Source organism: Phacochoerus africanus, chromosome 7, assembly GCF_016906955.1.
Source record: "Phacochoerus africanus isolate WHEZ1 chromosome 7, ROS_Pafr_v1, whole genome shotgun sequence".
Taxonomy (NCBI): domain Eukaryota; kingdom Metazoa; phylum Chordata; class Mammalia; order Artiodactyla; family Suidae; genus Phacochoerus; species Phacochoerus africanus.
Genome location: NC_062550.1, coordinates 83,158,599 through 83,184,544, shown reverse-complemented (window position 1 = coordinate 83,184,544; position 25,946 = coordinate 83,158,599). Strand labels below are relative to the sequence as shown.

General features: G+C 42.6%; 1 protein-coding gene across 4 annotated transcripts in view; it reads right to left on the bottom strand.

Moving 5' to 3' along the window:
* Positions 1-24,191, bottom strand: part of APPL2 (adaptor protein, phosphotyrosine interacting with PH domain and leucine zipper 2) — a 56,270-nt gene extending 32,079 nt beyond the window's left edge. For 2 of the 4 annotated variants that reach the window (XM_047788113.1, XM_047788112.1), the window contains exons 1-4: positions 23,912-24,113; positions 16,203-16,301; positions 3,427-3,486; positions 2,541-2,612 (exon numbers count right to left, since the gene is read on the bottom strand). In XM_047788113.1, coding sequence (XP_047644069.1) covers positions 2,541-2,612; positions 3,427-3,486; positions 16,203-16,301; positions 23,912-23,965 — 285 coding nt within the window. In that variant the 5' untranslated portion in view covers positions 23,966-24,113. Of the gene's footprint in view, positions 1-2,540; positions 2,613-3,426; positions 3,487-13,363; positions 13,386-16,202; positions 16,302-23,911 lie in introns of those variants that run through there. The other 2 variants (XM_047788111.1, XM_047788114.1) reach the window with 2 other exon arrangements.
* Positions 24,192-25,946: the final 1,755 nt, after the last annotated feature.

Here is a 25,946-nt window from a genome sequence, read left to right as displayed (position 1 = left end):
ATTTGAGCTCTTATATTTTTTATAATGAGGATTTATGCACTTTTCCTATAACAATATCTGCTTTTCATAAATATTCCAAATGTACTGGACAATACGGCTACAAGAACAGTTGTATGACTCTCCCTGTAGTGGGTTGGTTCACACTCCTCCCAAAGATATGTCTATCCCAAATACCATGTGAATATTTGGGAAAAGATACAACAAAAATACAATAAAGGATCTCAAAATAAGATCATCTTGTTTTATCCAAGTGGGCCCTAATTCCACTGACAAGCATCCTTATAAGAGATGATACAGACTGAAGAGAAAAAACACAGGGTGGGGGTGGGGGGAGAGGGCCATGTGAAGGTAGGGGCAGAGCTGGAGTTACGCTGCCAGAAGCCAAAGAACACCCAGAGCCACCAGAGGCTGGAAGCGGCAAGGAAGGATCCCCCCTGGATACTCCAGCGGGAAGTGGCCTTGCTAACAACTTGACTTCGGGCCTCCAGAACTGTGAGCGAATAAATTTCTATTGCTTTTTTTTTTTGTCTTTTGTCTTTTTTGTTGTTGTTGTTGCTATTTCTTGCGCCGTTCCCACGGCATATGGAGGTTCCCAGGCTAGGGGTTGAATCGGAGCTGTAGCCACCGCCCCACACCAGAGCCACAGCAACGCGGGATCCGAGCCGCGTCTGCAACCTACACCAGAGCTCACGGCAATGCCGGATCGTTAACCCACTGAGCAAGGGCAGGGACCGAACCCGCAACCTCATGGTTCCTAGTCGGATTCGTTAACCACTGCGTCACGATGGGAACTCCTAAATTTCTATTGTTTTAGGCCACCTACTTGTAATTTTATTACAGCAGCCCTGAGAAACTAATTCTCTCTCCTTAGGAAACGGAATTCTTAGAAGTCTTTCTTTTGGTCTACTGTTCATGTATACCAAAGCCTTTCCCTTCAAACCAAAAACAAACATATCAGCATACGACCTCTTGTATGAAATGAGCCTTGGAAGATACAGATGAGATACTTCATTGGATACTTAAGTAGATACCTAAAAACAGAAAGTGGGCCAAAATAAAGATGAAAGAATGTTCGAAAAAGAATCAAATAAAATTTTGCCATGTTGCCAAAACATTCTCTGACATCAACCTTATGAATATCTTCTCAGGTAATTCTCCCAAGACAACAGAAATAAGAGCTAAAATAAACCAATGGGACCTAATCAAACTGACAAGCTTTTGCTCAGCAAAAGAAACCAAAAAGAAAAACAAAAAGACAACTTACAGTATGGAAGAAAAGAGTTTCAAACAATGCAACGGACAAGGGCTTAATCTCTAGAATATACAAGCAACTTATACAACTCAACAGCAAAAAAGCCAACCACCCAATGGAAAAATGGGCAAAAGACCTGAATAGACATTTTTCCAAGGAAGATTTACAGATGGCCAACAAGCACATGAAAAAATGCTCAACATCCCTGATTACTAGAGAAATGCAAATCAAAACTACCATGAGATACCACCTCACACCAGCCAGAAGGGTCATCCTTAAGAAGTCCACAAATAACAAGTGCTGGAGGGGGTGTGGAGAAAAGGGAACCACTATGGAGAACAGTATGGAGGGCTTAGAGAACTATACATAGAACTACCATATGATCCAGCAATACCACTCCTGGCCATATATCCGGACAAAACTCTCCTTAAAAAAGACACATGAGGAGTTCCCGTCGTGGCGCAGTGGTTAACGAATCCGACTAGGAACCATGAGGTTACGGGTTCGGTCCCTGCCCTTGCTCAGTGGGTTAACGATCCGGCATTGCCGTGAGCTCTGGTGTAGGTTGCAGACGCGGCTCGGATCCTGAGTTGCTGTGGCTCTGGCGTAGGCCGGTGGCTATAGCTCCGATTCAACCCCTAGCCTGGGAACCTCCATATGCCGTGGGAGCGGCCCAAAGATATAGCAAAAACAAACAAGCAAACAAAAAAAGACACATGCACCCACATGTTCATTGCAGCACTACTCACAATAGCCAAGACACTGAAACAACCCAAATGCCCACTGACAGATGACTGGATTAGGAAGATGTGGTATATATACACAATGGAATACTACTCAACCATAAAAAAGAATGACATAATGCCATTTGCAGCAACATGGATGGACCTAGAGACTCTCATACTGAGTGCAGTAAGTCAGAAAGAGAAAGACAAATACCATATGATATCACTTATATCTGGAATCTAATATACAGCACAAATGAACCTTTCCACAGAAAAGAAAATCATGGACTTGGAGAACAGACTTGTGGCTGCCTGAGGTGGGAGGGAGGGAGTGGGAGGGATTGGGAGTTTGGGGTTAATGGATGCAATCTACTGCTCTTGGAATGGATTTACAATGAGACCTCGCTGTGTAGCACTGAGAACTATGTCTAGATACTTACATCGCAACACAACAATGGGAGGAAAAAGTATGTATACATGTATGTGTAACTTGGTCCCCATGCTGTACAGTGGGAAAAATAAATTAATTAAAAAAAAAAAATTTGCCGTGTTGCTATTCTTACCTCATCCACCACTTTGGAAAAATAATGGAGTGTAGAAATTACTTCTTCATCACCTTTGCCAAGAGCAAAATTCTAAGACCAAAGAAAAAAAGTGCCAGGAGTTAACTGAATGCTAGGGAGTCCAGCACTACAGCACCACCCCACAATACACTGGCCTCCAGGTTGACCTCCCCTCTTCTCCCAAAAGCACATCATGTCAGAGGATCTGACTGCAGAGAACTAGAGCTCTCCCCTCGTACTGCCCCAGTGGTACACTCAGCCGCCCCTCCCAGGCTATTCCTTCACTGGTCATCACCCTGCTCTCTAAATATCATGGTACCTTTCAGTTTATTTCCTCGGATTGTTAGTGGGGTTTTTTTGTAGTTTTTTGTTTGTTTTTTTAGGTGAAGCATATGGAAGTTCCCAGGCTAGGGGTCAAATTGGAATTACAGCTGCTGTCCTACACCACAGCCGCAGACACGTGGGACCTGACTGAGAGCCACATCTGCGACCTACACCACAGCTCACAGCAACACTGGATCCTTAACCCACTGAGTGGGGCCAGGGATCAAACCTGCATCATGGATTCTAGTCAGGTTCATTTCCACTGAGCCACAATGGGAACTCCTGGCATTGTTAGTGTTAATTCACTTACAGTCCCTTGAAAAATATGAATCTACAAGGACAGTTGAATACTTCTGTCGGCTAATCAGAACACATCATAAAGACCTTGAGATAATCAGAATTTATCCGTGGGAAAGGCAAGACAAAAGAAAAAATGGAAATGGACTATAGCAAAAAAGAAAGGAAGGAATGTCATTAACGGATGCCTCTGGAGAATTCCTTCATGAGAACTCTACTTAGGAGAGTCCTAAGCGCAGCATGATACACCACATACACACATTACCTGCTTTTCATATGCCAGCAGTTGCTTGGAAAGCTGCTGAGTTGCCAGGCACATTTCATTCTGTAGGGAGAGAAAAGCAAGTTCAATGCACATAGAATCACTGAAAAATGCCACCTCAGAATCACTTAAACATGCATACATAATGTAAAATAGTAAAATATTTTGTTCAGAAATTATTTAGAAAATAAGATCAAAACAAATTAAAAGGGTAAAGCATACTTTTTCCTCCCTGCCATTTATAAATTAGTGTCCCATCTGGTCATTTGGTCAGTAGACAAACATAGTCAGCAATTAAAATGTACCAAGCATACAACAAAAACATGGTCCCTGTCCTCATGGGGTTTACTGGGGAGACAGACATCAACAAACAGTTACAAGCATGATGAGAACTGCAAAGGAAATACTGGGTACATTAGGAGGATCTGACAGGAGGACCTAGATGGTCTCAGCTCCCTGGAGAAAGACTAGGGATTGACCATGGGGATGAGCTTTCCAGAAGGAGGGATGAGTATGTAGTAAAGGCCTGTTTCAAGAGCTATAAAGCAAGGTGACGCTGGAGCAAGGGGTGCAGAGCATAGAAGTGAGTCAAGGCTGGCAATGCAGGTGGAGTGCGAGCATGCGAGACTCTGTGGCCCCATTTTAGACTTTCGAGTACAGTGAGAATTTAAGCAGCATTACGACACGGTCAGCTTCTATCACATTTATAGCACTAAGTCAGGAATGATGGATGCTAAAACAGAAGCACAGCAACAAGACCTAGGAAGGCCCCCTTTGTGCCGTTTTTCACTAGCCAACACCATTCATATTCTTCTCTTACTTCCCCCTCTAATCTCTGGCTACACGGCAGTCATCTATCACTAGCCTCCCATCATCAACGCATCCAGCCTAGACAACGTGTCTTATGTTTCTAAAGCTCAGTTAAGGCTTCTCTTTAGGTTCAGGGTGTACTCTTAAGAGAGGAAGGGAGCCACCAGGTCTAACCTGGAGCAGCTGAGGGGAGGGCAATGACCAGCCTTGCTCTTCTTGGCCTCCACTTCCTTCATAATTCTCCTGGGTTTGCTACTCCTTAGGGGTAAGGTGTGAGCACTGCAGAGCTCTTTTCGTTTCCCATGGTTCTCCTTTACAAGACCCATCAGAGCCTAATCCTATGTTTTTTGAGCCCTCTTGGCAGATAACTGGTCAACCTGTTCCCTGACTTCCTTCATCTGCTCCAAGGAACAGCCATCAACAGACCTTGAAATGTGGCCCTCTCTCTTTTCCCCTAGAATAAAATCAAGCAAACATAACTACTGGCTTTGGCATCCTACTGGAATGCCACCATTCTGAAACCTAACCAGAGCTGATGGTCATGTAGCCAAGAGGAAGGCAAAGAGCATACATCCTGGATCCAGCCAGGAGTGTGCAACTGTTCCTAGCACAAAGCAGGCACTACAAATGTCTGACGAATGAAGGAATGAACAAGGTTAGAAGATTCATCTAACCTTCAAGCTTAAAACAATACCTGGAATCATGGTGTGAGGGGAAAAAACACTTCCTAATCCTATAAGGAAACATCACAAATGGGGGGCAATAAAATACACATTGGACAGGGATGAAGCAATCATCCTGGAAACACCCTGCTGTCCCACTTCTGCAGTGTTGTTTTGAAGATCACCGAGCACAGGAACAAGGGTCTTAGCCCATTCGCTGACCTGCTGCTCTGCAAGATCAGAAAATCCCTTACTCCTCTTCTCTGAGTTAGCAGCAGTGGGTTTAAGAAGGGTTTATTCAAGTTACCTTAGCAACTGTCTCCCCAGGAAGCACCATGTAGACTTATTTGCAGACCCACAGAATCATCCCAACAATAGCAGCTAACACTTACAAAGCAATTAATTCATGCCAGATGCCACATTAAGTACATTCTAGGCATTATGTCATCTAATTATGACAGCCCTGTAAAGCAGGTTCTAATTATTAACTCAGTTTTACAGAGGAAAAAATGGAGGCAGAGAGATGTTAGGCCACCTGTCCAAGGTCACACAGCTAGTTAGTAGCAGGGCTAGGATATGAATCCAGATCTGTCTGAATCTAAAATCCACACTCTTAAACTTTACTCTCTAATATCCCAACTCCTGCCAAGTGAAAAGACATGAGAAGGCCATTACTTTAGGCTAGAGTTGACCAACTTTTCTTGTAAAAGGCTAGACAGCAATTATTTTTGGCTTGTGAAACATTTTGTCTCTGTCACAATACAAAAGCAGCCATAAATAATTCATAAACAAATGAATGTGGCTTCGTTCTGATAAAACTTTATTTACAAAAATATGAGGCCAGTACAAGGGCCACAAAGCACTGATACTACTTTAGCGGGTAAATGTCTCAAAAGACCTGTCCTCTGCCACATGTCTCTCAGGAGTCCCTCCATTAAGCTACAATGCTTCAGATTCAAGGTATAGTTTTATAGTCCCTTCTTTCTTTTATTTTAGCTAAATCTAAAATACTATTTCCCCAGAGTTCCCTTCATGGCTCAGTGGTTAATAAACCCAACTAGGATCCATGAGGATGCACGTTCGTTCCATCCCTGGCCTCCCTCAGTGGGTTAAGGATCTGGCGCTGCCATGAGTAGTGGTATAGGTCACAGATGCAGCTCGGATCCCAAGTTGCTGTGGTGTAGACCAGCAGCTGTAGCCGATTCAACCCCTAGCCCGGGAACTTCCATATGCTGCGAGTGTGGCCCAAAAACCAAAAAATAATAAAATAATAAAATAAACTAATTTTATTTTATAAATAAATTAAATTAAATTAATAAAATACTACTTCCCTATATCTGTATCCTTCAGGGACCAGTCGACAGATACGATAACCACCTCAATAACCACCCTCTATGCTTTCATAACAATCCAGAGTCACAGGCTACTTCAGTTCTCCTCTTCTTTCGAGTGTACTGGCAAGTACCCCATGGGTAGTGGAGAAAACTGCCAGGGAGCTGCAGACAACTGACTGCATCCAGGCCAACAGGGCACTCATGCCACACACACAACTCCACCAAGGCTCACGAAGAAGGGGCACAGCACACAGCATATAAGACTGCTTCCCAATGGACTCTGTCACATCACGTCTCTCCTAGAAGCACCTCCTGAAAATGCCATATATTTCAGATGTGTGTGATTTCCGCTGGCAAGATTTTGTTCTACCAGAATGATTCCACCAAGTACAAACCATACACCTACAAAATGGCCTGTCGCCTGCCTGGAAAAGAAACGAACCTCTCCTGTACAGAGCACATGACATGAAAAGTCTTTTGAACCAGACCAACTTTAATCTTACTCATACTAAATCTATTGTACACAAAGGTTTTATGAAATATTTTACCAACATCAGCTAAGTCATCCACACCCTGTGAGGGAAGCCTAATTATCCCTGCAACAAAACTTGCAAAACTGGAACTTGTATGAAGAGTAAATATTAGGAGTAACAATAGTAGAGATAGCTGCTAACATTTACTGAGTCTTTTCTAGGTACTTGACATTGCTGTTAAGCATTTTTTATATATGATCATATTTAATCCCTACAAGGCACCTATAAAGTAGAGGCTATTACTCTCATCTTAAAAACGAGGAGAAAAAGGTTCAGGAAGGACAACACATTTCTATAATTGTACAACTAGTAACTGGCAAGGCAAAAATTCAACTCAGACCTGCCAGACTTGAAATCTAAAGTTCAAGCAACATGGATGGAACTAGAAACTCCCATACTAGGAGAAGTCAGAAAGAGAAAGACAAATTCCATATCATATCACTTATATCTGGAATCTACTATACGGCACAAATGAACCCTGTGCAAACTACTAGATGCAAACTACTGTATCTGGAGTGGATAAGCACTGAAATTCCACTGTATAGCACAGGGAACTATATCTAGTCACTTGTGATGGACCATAATGGAGAATAATGTGAGAAAAAGAATATATATATATATGTATGACTGGGTCACTGCTGTACAGTAGAAACTGACAGAATGCTGTAAATCACCTATAATGGAAAAAATAAAAATCTTAAAAAAAAAAAAAAAAGTTCAAGTTCTTAACACTATACTATTCTGATTCAAAGTCTAAAACTGTATCTAGTAGTAATTAGTGGGCAGGCCTCAAAGGGCCTATAAATACCAGCATAAATCCCATACTTTGCCAGCTCCAGTTCAGCAAAAGCGGTGGCCCAAAATTTAGATTCCAAGCGGAGTTCCGTAAGTAAGATTCCTCCTTGCTCTGGAAGAGCCCTCTGGTTATGACCTATGCTACTGGTTGCCTCATGAGAATCCTTTTAAAGGAGATAACGATGGCTTTACTGACAGAATGTCCTATGTAAAAACAGAACTCCTCAAGGCTGGCGCCAAGGCAGAAAGACCAGTGGTTAACAAACCCAGAAGGAAATCTGAGCTTTGGGCAAAGGAATGTTTATCTTATGGTGGCCCAGAGCACCACTAACTGCAACTGTCACCTGAAACCACCCGATGGCCTCTGGGCAGGAATGGAGAGGCCTGGAGCAGGAGCGGGGGCAGAGGAACTCCACTGGAGTCCAAGTCACAACGTTAGGCTTTGCTTTTTGATCTACACCAAACAAAATGTTGCCCAAAGCCAAATGGTTGCTTCTCATTCTTCGCAGTGCTAACCCCCAAAGCCGGGGTCAGAGTCATACTGGACCAGGAACCCAGGAGGGGGGGTTGGGCAGTGCACAGAGGAAGGGGTAAGGAGTGCAGCCAAGACAGAGGCTGGAGAGCTGTGCCTGGGGCAGGCCATGACGGGATACCTGCTGAGGACTCTGACATTATTCTAGAGGGACCAGGGAAGCCCCGAGGAGCTTGGGCAAGGGAATGACAAGGCCAGGTGTGAGCAGAAGAAAAACCATGAGTGGCTGTGGTGGAAAGGAAACTCTAAAGGAACAAAGAGAATGACATGAGGTTCAGGAGACCACCTGAAGGGAAGTGAGAGAGAAAAAACGGTCTGAGCCTGAGCCAGAAAGAGGAGAAGATAGAAGATTTGCCTGATATTGCTGAGGCAAAAACAACAGGATAGAGTGATAGAGGAAGGAACCAGCAGTAAAGAGGACTGACCCTACACCAGGTGACAGATGATGGCAGTACCCTTGGCTAAAGCCCTGAGAAGCGGGCACAGATCCAGAACCAACAATAATGCACGTATGCTGACATTCTTGTTGAGGTGTCTGGAACACAGACTTGCAGTGAACACTTATTTATCAAACACTGAATGGGGCAAGGCAAGGTGCTGGAGACAAAGAGAACTGCTTTCGGAGCTGACAGTGCATAGAGAGGCAAGAAGATCTGTCCAATAAGAGTACATGGCATTTGGGCACATGGGTGAAGGGTGCTTTGGTCAGAAGGGAGAAAAGGAAGAAAGGAAAGGTATCAGACAACTCAGTATTAAAAGCCAGAAAGGCCATTTGCCAAGGCAAGGGGTCAATGGGGATTCCTGGCAGCAGGAACAGCAAAGTACCAAGATGTGCAGGGGGCCTGGCACATTCTGGAACAGTCAAAGACAAAGCCAGAGGAGGAGGCTGATACTCAGTCATGAAGAGCTTTGAGTGCCTGGCTGAGGAGTTTACCTCTGCCTTGTCCTTATAGAGAGCTGCAGATGCATCTGGGGACAGGGAGGGAAAGGAGGGGGGATGGGGTAGCTCTAGGGTAAAGGATGAAATAAATGAAGGGGAAAGACCACCCCCTTACAACAGGGAGACTGATTAGCACAGCACTACAACAGGCCAGGTAAGAGCTGAAAACTCACTCTGCAGTGACGATAGGCAATGGTCAAAGTCGTTTGGAATAAACCAAGTACAAAACTCCAAGTCTTCGAAGTTGTTTCCAAAAACCACTCAGGGGCCCTCTGTTTCTACACACCTTAAGTTACATACATAGTTGTTCTCTGCCCTTGTCATACAAACCTCAATTTGACTGTTTCTGAGAGCTGTTAAAAGGCACTGGTTGAAACAATTATAGATAAAAAACCAATTTAAAAAGGGATGTTACTCTAGGATACAAAAAAGAGCTGGCTCGCACCTTTACACACTATAAAGCTGTTAGGCAGATAAGTGGGAGTGTCTACAGTGAGAAGATAAACCTTTGAAGGCTCCCACTTCCTTAGCCTCCGCTGCCTTTTCAGAGGCCAGTATGTCAGAAGAGTACAACACAGCAGTTCAGAGTGACAGCGCAGGTTTCGGAGCCAAAGACCTGAGTTCAAAATCTGGCCCTGCCACCCATCAGCTGTGTGACCACTGGCAAGCTACATAACATCTCTCAGTTTCTCCATCTATAAAACTATAATAATACCTCCCCTTTACTGTGAAAGCTAAGTAAGATTATACACAGGAAGTATCTAGCCTAGTGTATGGTACATTTAGGTGCCTAATACTATTTTTATTATTAAAATATACAGTTCTGACCCCATCTGCCTCCCAAATCCTTCTCTCTCCCCTATCACAAGCTTACGTTCCTGGATGGCCACTATTGATTCCCAATAGAAATGTTAACTTATTTAGCTTGATATCTACCTGTATCATCATTTCTAAAGAAAAACAGTTTATTCTTTATAATACCAAGTTTATGCATATCTTCCCTTCAAAGCATTTTTACTCCTATCCCCTCCTTCTGTCTTATCTCAATTTGAAAAGATACTATTGCCACCTCCAATGTGGGCTTTTAAATTTCAGGATCAAGAGTCCTGCATTCCGAAAAGTCTGTTTAAGAACAGCTGCAGACATGAGACTATGTTTGAGTAAGCCTGTTTGCTGAAGGAATGTGAAAGAGCCTTAACCATGGTTCCATCCAAAATGTACTTAAAAAAAAAAAAAAGAAAAAGAAAAAAGAAAGAATAAACAGAGCAAACAAACTGTGGAGCCTTGTCATCTGTTGGAGAAGAAAGACAGGTTCAAGAGACGCCAGGTTTCAACAGCCACATGTAAATCAATGAAACTGGAACACACCCTCACCATACACAAAAATAAACTCAAAATGGCACAAAGACTTAAAGGTCTTTAAAACAAGATACCATAAAACTCCTAGAAGAGAACATAGACAAAACATTCTCTGACATCAACCTTACAAATGTTTTCTCAGGTCAGTCTCCCAAAGCAACAGGAATAAAAGCAAAAATAAACCAATGGGACCTAATCAAACTGACAAGCTTTCACACACTAAAGGAAACCATAAAAAACAAACAAACAAACAAAAAAGACAACTTACAGAATGGGAGAAAACAGTTTCAAATGATGCAACTGACAAGGGCTTAATCTCTAAAATACAACTTACACAACTCAACAGCAAAAAAGCCAACAGCGCAATAGAAAAATGGGCAAAAAATCTGAAAAGACATTTCTCCAAAGAAGATATACAGATGGCCAACAAGCACATGAAAAAATGCTCAACATCTCTTATTAGAAAAATCAAAACTACAATGAGATACCACTTCGCCCCAGTCAGAATGGCCATCTAAATTAGTTAAGTCCACGAATAACAAACACTTATTTGGAGAAAAAAGAACCCTCTTACACTGTTGGTGGGAACGTAAATTGGTACAACCACTATGGAATACAGTATGGAGGTACCTTAGAAAACTATATATAGAACTACCATATGTAGCACATATAACTACCACATATACCAATCCCACTCTTGGGCATATATCCAGACAAAACTTTCCTTGAAAAAGACATAGGCACCCATATGTTCTTTGCAGCACTACTCACAATAGCCAAGACATTGAAACAACCTAAATGTCCATCAACAGATGAATGGATGAAGAAGATGTCATATACAAATCACAATGGAATAATACTCAACCATAAAAAAGAACAAAATAATGCCATTTGCAGCAACATGGATGGAACTAGAGACTCTCATACTAAGAGAAGTCAGTCAGAAAGAGAAAGAAAAACACCATATGGTATTACTGATATCTGCAATCTAATGTATAGCACAAATGAACCTTTCCACAGAAAAGAAACTCAAGGACTTGGAAAACAGACTTGTGGTTGCCAAGGGGGAGGGGGAGGAGTGGGATGGACTGGGAATCTGGGAATAATAGATGCAAACTATTGCCTTTGGAATGGACAAGCAATGAGATCCTGCTATATAGCACTGGGAACTATATCTAGTCACTTATGATGGAGCATGATGGAGGATAATGTGAGACAAAGAACGTATACATTATGTGTGACTGGGTCCCTTTGCTGTATTATAGAAAACTGACAGAACACTGTAAACCAGCTATAATGGAAAAAATAAAAATAATTTAAAAATAAAATAAAATAAACAAAAGGAGATGCCAGGTTTCACTAATACTGCTGGGAACATCATTTGACCTGCCCCTGTTTCCTCAGTATAATACCTGAGCGAAGAAGTAAGACTACCTAAATAAATTTCATTGTAAGACCCTAATAAATCCATTTTTAAAAGATTTTTTTTTTAATTTTAACCTTTCTACGGAGTTCCCGTCATAGCACAGCAGAAACAAATCAACTAGGAACCATGAGGTTGCAGGTTCAACTCCTGGCCTCATTCAGTGGGTTAAGGATCCGGCAGCGTTGCCGTGAGCTGTGGTGTAGGTCGAAGACGAAGCTTGGATCTGGTGTTGCTGTGGCTGTGGTGTAGGCCAGCAGCCGTAGCTCTGATTAGACCCCTAGCCTGGGAACTTCCATATGCCACGGGTGTGGCCCTAAAAAAGACAAAAATAAAATTTTAACCTTTCTAAGGAACACATAAAATTAAGGCAGATGTACAGAATCAAACAAGTTTTAAATGCAAATTTTGAGCAGATATAACTTAATATGTACACAAACATATCTATTCAAACACTATGGAACTCTTTTTTTTCCCTTTGCTTTTTAAGGCCAAACTGTGGCATATGAAAGTTCCTAGGCTAGGGGTGCTGATCGGAGATACAGTTGCTGGCCTACACCGCAGCCACAGCAATACGGGTTCCAAGCCACATCTGTGACTACACCACAGCGCATGGCAATGCCGGATCCTCGACCCACTGGGCGAGGCCAGGGATCTAACCAGCCATCCTCGTTTCTGCTGTGCCACAGTGGGAACTCTATAAGTTTTAAACTTATTTAGTGAACAGTTTGAAAGACAGCAGAGCTTTCTAAGTAACCTGTCTCTGCTTTATTAACACAAGAAAAAATGTGTACAGCTTCCTTCACTCAAAGGACCCAGGATGGAGTAAGTACTCAATCCCCCCCATGCCCAAAGGCACATCTGACAGAGACCAGATGTTACCCGGAGACTGCTGTAAAATGCTGAAAACAGCTTATAACCTATAGCTGCATTCTACTGCGTAAGCCAAATAAAATTTAAAATTTCCCCCAAACGATCCAAAATCAGCAAAACTGCTCATAGAATTTTCCTCTAGTGTCTCCCCCCCACACACTCTTTCTCTTTCTAAAACTAAGGTCCAAATGGTATTCACTATATCAGAATCCAGAAACTTGTCATGTTGCCTGATTTAAAATATCTTTTATGAACGTTTACTGTTTATCAGCAGCATAAACCTGATTTTTAAAACATAGTGATGAAAAACAACATTTGCTAAGTACCTGTTTTAAAAACGAAATTATAAAACTCTATTAATCTAATTTAAAATGTCTGGGTGTGAAATATTTAAGGAACAACATTAAACACAACCAAGGAACATAACTTATGGAAAAAAGTTGAATGAAAACATTGGGAAGTCTTTCTTCCCTCCCTCTCTTCCCCTTCCTCCCTCCCTCCCTATTTAGCCACCAAACTACCTATATACAAACAAAGTGATCAAAGACGAGTTAGAAAAGCTTTTAATTAAAAAGAAATAAAAAAACATGTAAGCCTTCAAATAAACCTGACCCTGCCCCTGCCCATCTGAATGCCACTGACCCCTGCTTGAATCAGTCACTGAGCTGGCAGCACTAACCAGATGTTCTTGTTAGCTTCTGCAGCAGGAAATGCCAAGGCAGGAGGAAGGGTTTCTGGCCAGTAGGAGAACCCATGTGATGATCATGCGGCATGAATTAAAAGCTGGTTATAGCCTCTTGGAATGCAAGACCCACTTAATTTTGGCAAAATGCAGTTTTCTGGCTTAAAAGAAAAAAATGGATAAGAGAGTGTTTGGACATAGCCAAGTAAATGACTGTGATAGACATGGAAAGGCAGAACGGACACTTGGGATTGGCAGAAACATGGTCCCTTAAGCTTGGGGCTCTCAAACCTTAAAGGAGACAAAATCACTTAGTAACAATATTCAAATTACTAAATAGCAAGCAAATTCACGTATAAGCTCAGCAAAAAAATTTTCTGTTCTCTTAAATTTGTGTGTGTGTGCTTTTTTTTAGGGCCGCACCCGTGGCATATGGAAGTTCCCAGGGAAGGGGCTGAATTGGAGCCACAGCCGCCGGCCAACACCACAGCAACGTGGGATCCGAGCCGAGTCTGCAACCTACACCACAGCTCACAGCAACGCCAGACCCCAACCCACTAAGCAAGGCCAGGGATGGAACCCATACCCTCATGGATCCTAGTCAGGTTCGTTAACCACTAAGCCATGAAGGGAGCTCCTCTTCTCTTAAATTTTGAATATTTAGTTAAAAATACAAAGACATGCAATACAAGATAAATAAGGCTTTTAAAAAATCAACAAAGTATGTCCCCAGTTTCTGAAAGTCTTATCTAAACAAACAAGCAAAATCACAAATGAGCACAATCTTTTGGTCATTAAAATTTGTTCCAATTGGAGTTCCCGTCGTGGCGCAGGGGTGAATGAATCTGACTAGGAACCATGAAGTTGTGGGTTCGATCCCTGGCCTTGCTCAGTGGGTTAACGATCCGGGGTGCGCCTTGAGCTGTGGTGTAGGTCACAGACGCGGCTCGGATCCCATGTTGTTGTGGCTCTGGCGTAGGCTGGTGGCTACAGCTCCGATTTGACCCCTAGCCTGGGAACCTCCATATGCCACGGGAGTGGCCCTAGAAAAGGCAAAAAGACCAAAAAAATATATATATATATATTTTTGTTGTTGTTGTTGTTGTTCCAATTAAGTTACACTCATATAGTAGTTTACAAATCTCTATTTCCAACCTGAATTCTCGATCTGAACTTTCAACAAGATCTTTTTCCCCACTTTGATAGTCCACAGACATCTCAAAATCAGCCTTTCAAGAAAGAGTTAAGACTGGCATCCCTGCAATACACACACCCACACCCACACCCTGCTTCTCTTCCTGTGTTCTCCCAACTATGCACCCTGTCATTCAAGGCAAAGACCCGGGCATCATTCTTGATTCATCCTTCACCCACCTGACCCCTTCACATCCAATCAATCACCAACCACCAATCCACTTCTTCCATTTCCACTGCCACTACCACTCTTATGCTTAGTGGTTAAGACTTTGGGCTTTGGCTTCAGGGTCACTTGCTCTGCCGTGTACTAACAGGGTGAACTTGGAAAGTCACTAATCATCAGAATCCTTAATTCTCCTAACCTATAAAATAACAACACCCACCTTACAGAAGTATTAGGGAATTTAAGTGAAATAATTACATGTAAAAGCCCCTGAAACTTCACCTGGAAACTATGAAGTATTAAATTAATCTCAACTCTCACAATCACCTGCCTTTTGGGTGCCTAGCACGATTCTTCAGGGTTAAGTGACCCTCTTCTCCTATAACACTCTTTGGTAACTGTCTTGTCTGTCTCCCAAACCAACTGTAAGCTCCCTGATGGCAAAAACTGAGTCTTTTCCCCAAACGCTATGAATGAATAAAACACAATGATAATAACAAATGACTATATATGAATATTAAGAGCTATGTCTACACATATGTCTACACATGTCTACACATGATTATTAATATATATTATTATTATACATAGAATGTGGTATTTATTTAGAGGTCATCAATGAGAAAAAGAAACATACTAGTACATACTATATATGAATATTAAGAGCTATGTCTACACATATGTCTACACATGACTACACATGATTATTAATATATATTATTATTATTATACATAGAATGTGGTATTTATTTAGAGGTCATCCATGAGAAAAAGAAACATACTAGTACATACGGATTTAAGTCAGCAAGGAATCAATAATGAAAAGTATCAGCTGCCATAATATTTTGATGTGTAACATAACAAATTTTATTTTTTAAGTAATCACAAGTCTTCTCTTAGAAAGTAACGTACACAGGCATTTCTTGATCTTAAAAAGATTCCCTTTTGCTACTCAGCAATTTATTTTCCATGGTTTTGCAAGGCAGAGATATTTGTTCCTCAAAACAAAAGCAGCTACCCAACAGTTCCAGAACTGTGACTCAAGTCTTTTCAGAGGAAGCACTTGAAAAAAAAACATCTCTACTGGCCTGCACTGACATCTAAGACTGCCCATTTATGAGAAAGACAAAGAGCCATGCCTCAGACTACTGAACCCGCTCATTCACAAGTCGGAAGAGACTCAAATGTTTCCCTTTGGGGCTGAATTTTTTTTTTTTTTTTTAATTAAAAGCAGTTATGTGGTCCCTTTCTACTAGTTCTACCAGTTACAGGAAAATTACCCTCTTTCTTAAGCTGTGAAGACAAACTGTCCTTAGGTTCTTGAGGTGAAGAGAAGAGAAAAACAATTTTGATTTTATATCGGAAGTTTAAATGGTGCTGTTCTGACTCAAATCTTGCAAACTCCTGAGAGAAGTTCAAGATGAGGGCAGAGGGCTCTTACTCTGTCCCTCTCCAGGTGAGGGGGCGGGAAGATACCTGAGCTCCATAGACTCGCTGCATCGCCTGGAGCAGCTGGTTGGTATAATCCGTGAGAGTGCCGGCATCTTCTTCAAACACACTCAGTAAAGAGCGAGTCTGCAAAAAAAGAGATCAATTTTACCTATAAGTGGAAAAGTTATGAAAGAGGTAAAACACACACATGGAAATGGGGAGATGCCTGTTCTCTGCCTTTATTCTTTTATTGATAATATTAATATAAGCTGATTCCTGGAGCTTTAATTTAGAACTCCTCTTCCAATCGTTTATAGTGCAAGGACAAACTGAATTCAATTTGAGTATCAGGGCCAGAGAGGCAAAGCCAATTTGCAAAGGGTTAAGACTCAAGAGCTATTATCTGTCTCAACTTTGGCCTCTACCTAAGCAACAGTAAAGTCCATCCAATAAAATAAGTGTTAAAAAGGGGAGCCTCTCCCTTCAAGGCCATAAACTGAACTCTCTATCAGGCTTGTCTCTGTACCTGGGGTGTGGTCACTCAGCAATGCATCATCACAGCAGTTAGCCATCTGTCCGGTTTTCTGCAATCTTGGATGTTCTGTAGGAGTGTGTCATTCTTTCCGCTTAAGATACTACAATTTCCATGTCTTTCATCATACTCTACTCAACCAATTTTCAAACTCATGGCCAGGAAATTTCATGTACCCTATGCCCACCAGTGGAAGCTCTGGGCATAACACTCAAATAGAAATTAAAGAATGACAGTCTCAGTTCCTTTGGGAAGACTACTCAGTGCTTGGGGAGCAGGTGAATAATGTGTTGGATGAAAGGTATTCCCTATCATTTTCCTGCGTACTGCCTGACATGCTGAGCACTAAAGAAATATTTACATATTAAATAGTGTCTAAAGAAGTATCAAGGCATCACATAAAAGACTGTATTCAAGGAACTTTTGTGAATGCGTCCAGCATAGAGGGAATTTAAAATACTACATCAGTGATAATGCGATCTCTAGTTCAAAAAATAAGCCATGAGGCACACAATGGAAAGTAAACTATAGAAATGTCTTTAATGAGGTGACACCAAAGCACTTCGGAAAGAACAATCTATTAAGGCTCATTATTTCCCTGCAAATGAATTTCGATTCTTTCTTTCTTAATCCAACCTATCTCACAGAAGAGAACAATAACTGACCATAAAGCACCCCCAATAAACTGGGAGAGGAATGCAGGCATTTGAATCATTCTACTTTTGATTTTGTTGACAAATTCTGGTGCACTTCACACCAGTACATGCTTATCCTGACTTTGCCCAAGCAGGTAAAAACACCTGCTCTGAAACCAGCGTACTCTCTTCAGTACCAATCTTTATCAGCAGAAGGACCAGAATAAACAAAAGTCATGGATGTGACTCACTTGGATCTCATAATCCATTACCAGATTAATGGATAGCAACAAGTAGGTGAAAAACCTTGGTTTAGAATTCTTTATTATATCTCTTTAAAAAATACCTTTTATTTGAAAGAAGAAAAAAAAAAAAGATTGTTAAAAGACATTTTCAGAACCAACAGTGATTGGTCTATCACTCTACAGTCATTCACTGATGTATGTATTTCTGCCTTCATCCAATATTGATGAAACATTGTGCTGGGATGTGAGATTCAAAACCAATGAGAACTGACTGTTCTCCAGGAGCTTACAGTCTACTGGGGCCTCTCAAAGGATGTGGGATCCCCCTTGGAACCATATCAGTCCTGTGTCCAAATTCAGGCTCTAACACTAGAGGTAATGAATATACAGAGAGTGTCCACCAGTGCCTAATATATTTCGATAGCAGATGACACTGATTATAAAGAAGATAATGAACTTTGCTTATTATACATGTTGGATACTAAGGGCTTTATATGTATGATTTCAACACTACAGCAAACACTGTTATCTACACAGGATCTATAAACGTCATCTCATAGGAGAGACCCTTTTGGTATCCATGGTGACAATGCTTGAGGAGTCCACCAATGTCCATGATGATTCTGGTTCTTTTTCTTGCTATAACATTTCTAAGAGAATGAAAAGAGTGATACAACTGGATGGAGAATATTTAATTTTTAAAATATGACTGGTGTCCTATTAGTTGAGTCCTATTTACTCTTTTTAATACTCTTAAGAATAAAATAGAATGGAAAATGAGTGGTAGAATGAAAAGAGAGGGCAGGTGTAAATGTCCTACACAAAGAGAACAGAAAAAAAACTGAAACTACCCTTATACTCTGCTTACTATGTGTCAGACACTTGCTGAGCACAAATACTACTTCATTTAATCCTTCCAACAACTCTATGAAGTAGATACCATAGTTACATTAACCCCATTTTACAGACGATGCAACTGAGGCTCATCAAGGCTAATATGCTTACTAGACCTCCCACAGCTGGGAAGCAACAGGTCTAGGATGTAAACCCAGGTCTGGCTGGCACCAATGGCCATGACTTCTCTATTGCAGGAGGCCGCAACCATCACCCAGCAAGGTGGGTCTCATCAGTGGGCATGCTCTTTGGTCCACAGACCACTGTCCTGTTCAGAGGCAAGATGCAGTCTGGCTGGAGCTGGCCTCTCTTTGGTCATCCCACTGTCATGCTCTCACCTGTGTTAACTGCCAAAACTACATCACTGATTTTTGTCCTCTATATTCTGAACATGTTTATCACGACACCCAGTTTACCATGAACTGACCAAGAAAACACTCTAGTTTTCCCCTTCTAACTTAACTGGGCCCTGATCATCCTTCAAAAAAGTATACCAGGAGTTCCCGTCATGGCGCAGTGGTTAACGAATCCGACTAGGAACCATGAGGTTGCGGGTTCGGTCCCTGCCCTTGCTCAGTGAGTTAACGATCCGGCGTTGCCGTGAGCTGTGGTGTAGGTTGCAGACGCGGCTCGGATCCTGCGTTGCTGTGGCTCTGGCATAGGCTGGTGGCTACAGCTCCGATTCGACCCCTAGCCTGGGAACCTCCATATGCCGCGGGAGCGGCCCAAAAAATAGCTAAAAAAAAAAAGACAAAAAAGTATACCAAGCAATCTCAGACATTGTTTTAATATCCCCATTTTTCAGCTCCTCGTCTGCTTAAACTAGTATTTGGAACAACAGAAATGTTGTGAGATATAAAGATGGAAGGAGACCAAAGACCAGGCAAAGGTACACCAGATGCTCAAAAGTTCTACAAAAAACCCAGAAAGACACTGACGATCACCACTTAAAAAACAATAAGAGCAACCATTTATAGAGTTACTACAATATGCTGGCATAAAGATACTTTACATATGTTATTTACTCTTCATCAGAATTAAATAACTATTTTTATTCTAATTTTACTTATGTTAAAACACAAGCTCAGGGAGTTCCTGTTGTGGGGCAGCAGAAATGAATCCAACTAGGAACCATGAGGTTGTGGGTTTGATCCCTGGCCTCACTCAGCAGGTTAAGGACCTGGTGTTGCTGTGAGCTGTGGTGTAGGTCACAGATGTGGCACAGCTGTGGCTGCATAGTCCAGCAGCCGCAGCTCCGATTCGACCCCTAGCCTGGGAACCACCATAAGCCATGGGTGCCACCCTAAAAAAGAAACAAAACAAAACAAAAAAGCCCACAGGCTCAGAGAAGTTGAGTAATCTGCAGAATCAAGATTTAAATTCCATCATTTTTCTACTACCCCACACCCTCAAGAGTATGCCTCAATAGAAAAATGAAACCAAACACCTTAGCCTTAGCTCCATATCATTCTCTATCTTAGAATAAAGAAACTAGGTGTCATCTAATAAAATAATCCTAGACATTTTTCACTCCAAAGAATAGCCTCTAAATATACAATGGCACAATTTTAAGCTGTGACTGTAAAATGTATACATACACACATATATTTTATATATATTTTAAATGCCTCAATATTTATCATATATAAGTATAAATACTATATATCTATATATTTTTAAAGGTAAAAACAACTAAAACTCTTTTACCCACAGTATGGAAGAGGGAGAGAAATGGCTCAGTAGAACCAAATCTACTGAAAGGAAAACATATTAATAAAGAGAACAGCAAGACGAAAGCCCTCCACAATGAAGACAAAGCCACTAGGTAATATTTTGTAGCATCTTGCTTGAGTAAAGAACAGCCTGGTTTCCCAGCTGGACCACTTGCTAAATAATCTCAGAATTTAATTTTTAAATTCTCTATGCTTTAGTTGTGCCAACTGCAAAGGAAACAAACAGCATCACAAAACAGCAAGCAATACTGCTTCACTTTATCTCAACAGCACACTACTACTTAAAGGAACAAGAATAAGCTCCTAAAGAAGCACAAGCTGCAATGGCTCAAAGCTGCATCTGTGTTCCTATCACAGCAGTATTCACACAGTACTAGAACTGCTGTTTTGCTTATCTGTCTCCCAGAACAGACTGTGAACCATCGGAGGCCAGGCACTGACATCTTACATTACATTCCCAGTATCAGCGGCACCTAGTCAGGAGCAGAGGCTCACAAATAGCAAAGGAGGAGCTCCCGTGGTGGCGCAGCAGAAACGAATCCGACTAGGGATCATGAGGTTGCGTGTTCGATCCCTAGCCTCACTCAGTGGGTTAAGGGTCCGGCGTTGTTGTGAGCTGTGGTGTAGGTCACAGATGTGGCTCAGATCTGGCGTTGCTAAGGCTCTGATATAGGCCGGCAGCAACAGCTCCGATTAGACCCCTAGCCTGGGAACGAACCTCCAAAGGCCACAAATGCGGCCCTAAAAAGACCAAAAAAAAAAAAAAAGCTTAATCCCCAAAACATTCTACCTCTCATATACCAGAAGTAACCAGAAATAATATGTGTATGCACATAGACTAGTGAGATACTATGAACTAAAAAGCACATGAACAGATAAACCTAAGATCAGTCAATTGCTATTCAGCTCTTCCTGGGCCACATACAAAAGCTTTTGTGTTCATTTAATGAATCCTGCGCAACCAGGTTACTGGAGCAACCCTCATAAATTCTCTACATAAAACAAGAAGCAAACAATACATGGTTTCTTAAGATCACTTCCTTTTAGTGAAATATTTTGGGTCACCATAGACAGAAAAGCCAAGTGCTAGGTAGCTGGGCTAACTTGAACAACATAATCTTAGGGGCAAGCTTTTTAACTTCTCTTCTCCCTGCTAATTTTTTTTTCTTTTTCTTTTTTTTTTTTTTTTTGCCACATACACCTGCAGCATGTAGAAATTCCCAGGCCAGGGATCGAACCTGCACAGTTGCAACCTATGCTCAGCTGTGGCAATGTGGGACCCTTAATCTGCTCTGCCACACAGAACTTCCTGCTTCTTGCTCATTTTAATAGAGGACCTACTTCAAAAGATTGTTAGCAGGCTTAGATGAATTAACAAAAGCTTGAGAACAGTGCCTGGCACATAAAATGCATTGTCTGATACTGGTGTTTGCTTTTGTTTTTATTCTTTACAGATAAAATAAAGGAGTTAAGATTACAGTCCTTCCAGTTACAAGTCTATCGATCTCCTTGGGAATAAAGCTGCATTAGGCATGTGCCCCATACAATAGTGCTAAATGTGCTGTGATGATCATCAAAGACCTTCTTGGAAGTGAGCTTCCATCCAAACCTCAAGAACCCCTGTATGGTGACACTCATTTCTCACCCATTATGTAGACGATGACAAATTCCCTACATAAAGAGGAACATTAAATAAGAGCAACAATGCCTCTAAATCTCCTCTTCCTCATACAAGCTGAAAGTTATCAACCATGTGGATACAACAGAACTTTAGCCCCCTTAAAGATCATCTACTCCATGACCCTCCTTCTGCAGAGGAGGAAACCGAGCCAGTCGCAGGAAGGGGATGAGTGACTTCTCCAATCAAAGGATGTTAGTGTGAGAGACAGAATTAGGACCGAGGTGTCCTGCCTTGTTTGCCAGTCCTCCTTCATCCACAACTGAGCACATCCTGCAAACTACTCAAAACTAGTGCATATTCACTGATGTGAGAGCCAAATATTCTGAACGTAACTCCTCAGCGAGGGCAACATGCAGAATCAGTTAGTGCAACCTCTCTCACCTGGCTCAGCCACCACCACGGTCAGTTAGGCAGGCTATACATCTTTGTACCTCAGTCTCTCCAAATACAAAGCAAGTGTAAATCCTAATTCAAACTGCTATCACTAGAAATTCCACGTTATTATCTTTGGATCCCACACAAAGGGTGTGAGGATGGACCAAATGACTTCTACCAAGGGCTTTGGTCCCAATAAAATGCCAGAAGTTTAGAGACTTCAAAGAGGCCTTTGAAAAGTCAATCAGACCAGCAGATGCCAATTTAAAAAAAAAAAAAAAAATCACAGCTCAAGTACTGTTTCTTACTTGCCTATGTACAGATTACTGGAAACGAACCTGATTAGTACCCTAGGATGTAGGTTCGATCCCTGGCCTCACTCAGAGGGTTAAGAATCCACTGTTGCTATGAGCTGTGGTGTAGTTCACAGACACGGCTTGGATCCTGCGTGGCTGTGGCTGTGGTGTAGGCCGCCAGCTGCAGCTCCAATTCAACCCCTAGCCTGGGAACTTCCATATGCTGAAGGTGCGGCCCTGAAAAAGAAAAAAAAAATAAAAAATCACACACACCAAAAAAACAGGCACAGAGCAATTAGGCACACAGTTCTTTGACTACTTATTCTGAGCCGGAGAGATGCAGAGTGGGTGTAGGTAAGTCCACCAAAGGGTCATCCCGGGGAAGGACAATTCACTAAGTGGAAAGGAAGCAAAAAGGGAAGAGAAACTGTGAAAACAAAACAGGTTTCTCTTACTCTAATTTTTCAAGAGTTGAGATACTAAAGAATAAAGAGACGTATTTAAATAACCCAGGGATGCAGAACCACTGGAGTAGATATGAAGCTGGGGAAATGTTAATGGGGAACAAAGGTTCCCTGGGGAAAGGTGCCCTGACTTAAGAACTAATGCCATGCTTCACTCCTTTACTGTCTTTACACACCAGCTTTCACCTGCAGAGCTCAAAGGACTTGATTCTCATCTCCGGTGCGCTAATGAAGTTCCCGTGTGCGGCAAACGGGGCAGGTACCCTAATTTCCTCTTCACAAATGGGAAAACAAGTCCAAGGGGAGCTCTGGCACCCCTGGTTAAGAGATGTAGGTTCTCTGCCTCTCATTCTGGCTCTAAATCCACCAGGTCCCACATTAGTAGTAGTAGTAATACCAGGACTAGTAGTAATAATGGAAAACAATAATAATACGGTTATCTTCTTATTCTGTACCAGACATTGTTCACAAGCAACTTCACAGGCATTTCCTTATTTAATTCTAACAACTCTAGGAGCCAGGTACCAATTATGCCTATCTTACATATGGCAAAACTGAGGCACAGAAAGGTGGGGCACACAAAACTGGGGCACTCGGCTAGTAACTGGTGGAGCCCCAGTGTAAACGGAGCCGCCTAGGTTTCAGCTGAGTTTGAAGAGGGGTAAGGACAAAGACTCCAGCCGCGGGGTGCTTTCGTGGTGTCTCCAGCTCCGCCTGAGAGATGCCCAGTGCCAGAGTACCCTGGGCCCAGGACGCGGGGCTGGGCACGCCCCCTCCTCACCTCAGGTGGACGGGGTAGGGGGTGGGGAGGCGCGTACTCCAGGACTCCATCCCGGGCCTGGAGGGGCCTCCTCGGCCTCAAGCCCTCAGCAAGAGGGACCCGGGGCGGCGGGAAGTACCTGGGGGCTGTCCTGCAACGCCTCCTCTAGCAGGAGCTTGTCCACGGCGGGCATGGTGCCGCGCGGCGGGGCCGAGGTCCAGAGAGAAGGACAGACAGCGGGTGGCGCGGGAGCCGAGGTTGCTCCGGACTCAGGCGACCAGGCGGACGCTCTGCGCCCGCGGCTGCGCCGCGCACGCCCACGCCTGGCCAGTGGCCGCCGCCCGCCCGCCGGCCCTCCTTCTCAGTCCAGCCCTCCTCTCAGCCCAGCCCTCAGCGGAGCCAGATCAACAGGAAGTGTGGCGAGCGCCGGAGACCGGAAGTGCGGCAGCCCAGCCTGCGCCCGAGCCCACTTCTCGCGGGAAACCGCAGACCGCCGCCCCTACCGGCGGACCCTCAGATAGTTAAGGCTCCGCCGTTTGGGGGTGGGTTCTCCTGCCAGTCGGTGCATCTAAACCCCAAGAGGGGAAACTCAAGAGCGGGAAGATAAGGTTTTATCTGCTTGTGGCTACCCAGACTTTTTGAGTCCAAGGAGATAGGAGCCAGTAGATGTTGCTGCTGTGAAATTCTGTGAAAATCCTATGCTTCCTGTACCACTTTTTCTAGATAAATCTCAGGGCCCTCGTAACTGCCGTGAGAACAGAGAGATCAGCTAGTCCTAGGAAGAAAATGGATAACTGAATCATCTGTGATATTTAGAAGTAATGTTTGGGGAACCACAGCTATTTAATTTGGCCAATATTGTTAGGGCTCGTCCTCGTGGTTTGCTGTGTTTTGTCATTTTGGAAAATTTCATAATCAAGTATTTTGGAGTGGAAGGGAGAGATGATCTAGTTCAGGGTTGTCATTTGAAGATTAAAAAGCGGAACCCAAAGAATGAAGTGATTTAGTCAAACAGTTAAAGCTAGAGGAGAAAGAGAAGGAAGGAAGAGTGACTGAAAATACTGGCCAGTGGAACTTGACATCTTTTTATACTAAAGGCAAGGGTTTCAGAAATTTCCTTCTTTGGGAATCTTTGATGATGTGTGCAATAGGACACATCATCAAAACAGGCAGAATATGGTAAAATTATACAAATTCTGTATTTTATAGAAACACCTAGGTATATTAAGGCACAATCTGAATTGCAGACACCTCTGCGAGTGATCACGTGCTGGCCATTCCTTTTCCTGCTCTAGACAGCACTAACCTTTACTGAGCCATGGTGTAGCCTCCCCAGGGAAATCATCCAGCGACCTCTCCCCACTATGTTCTTTCTTCTTAGGTAGGGTAAAATCATGTCCACACGTTTTCTTTTCCTTTATTTTCCATCAAGTACCATTCAGTTCATTTCACCTTGTACAGTCTCCCAGCTCTCTTCTGACTGAAATCCTCTTCGAAGGCCAGACTCAAGCTCTTCCTTCCCACTTCCTAGTCCCAAAGATCACTGCTTCCTCTGAGCAGCCATTGCCCTGATTGTCATCCAACATGACTTATCCAGCAATGCTTTTTCTTTCTATGTGTGGGTCTTATTCCCTCTGTAAAGAATAAGCTTCTCAAGAGTATAGCAAGTCAACCTCTGTTATGAATACTGAGACATAACAAACACAAGTTTGCTGTTTATGACTTGCAAATTCTTCCAACTCTTTTCCAATTACGTAAGAGAAATCTCAGCCTTACATCTTGCTTTGTTCCCACCCTTCCACCCAGTTGGAAACACAGCAGTATTAATTGCCTACCAGGCAAATAATAATGATCCTGCTGTTGATAAGAATAGTATAAGATTGTACCAAAGGAAAGAAATGCATGCATTTTTATTTGAAAAGGGACGTAAAAAGGAGATAGTGCCTTGCAGAGACCTTAAAAGTTCTCAGAAGTCTCCTTGGGAATCACATTTTCCATGCACCACCTCATGTTCTAATGAAAGTTACTTTTTCTCTAACATCAGAATTCAGGAGTTCCCGTCGTGGCCCAGTGGTTAACGAATCCGACTAGGAACCATGAGGTTGCAGGTTCGGTCCCTGCCCTTGCTCAGTGGGTTAACGATCTGGCGTTGCCGTGAGCTGTGGTGTAGGTTG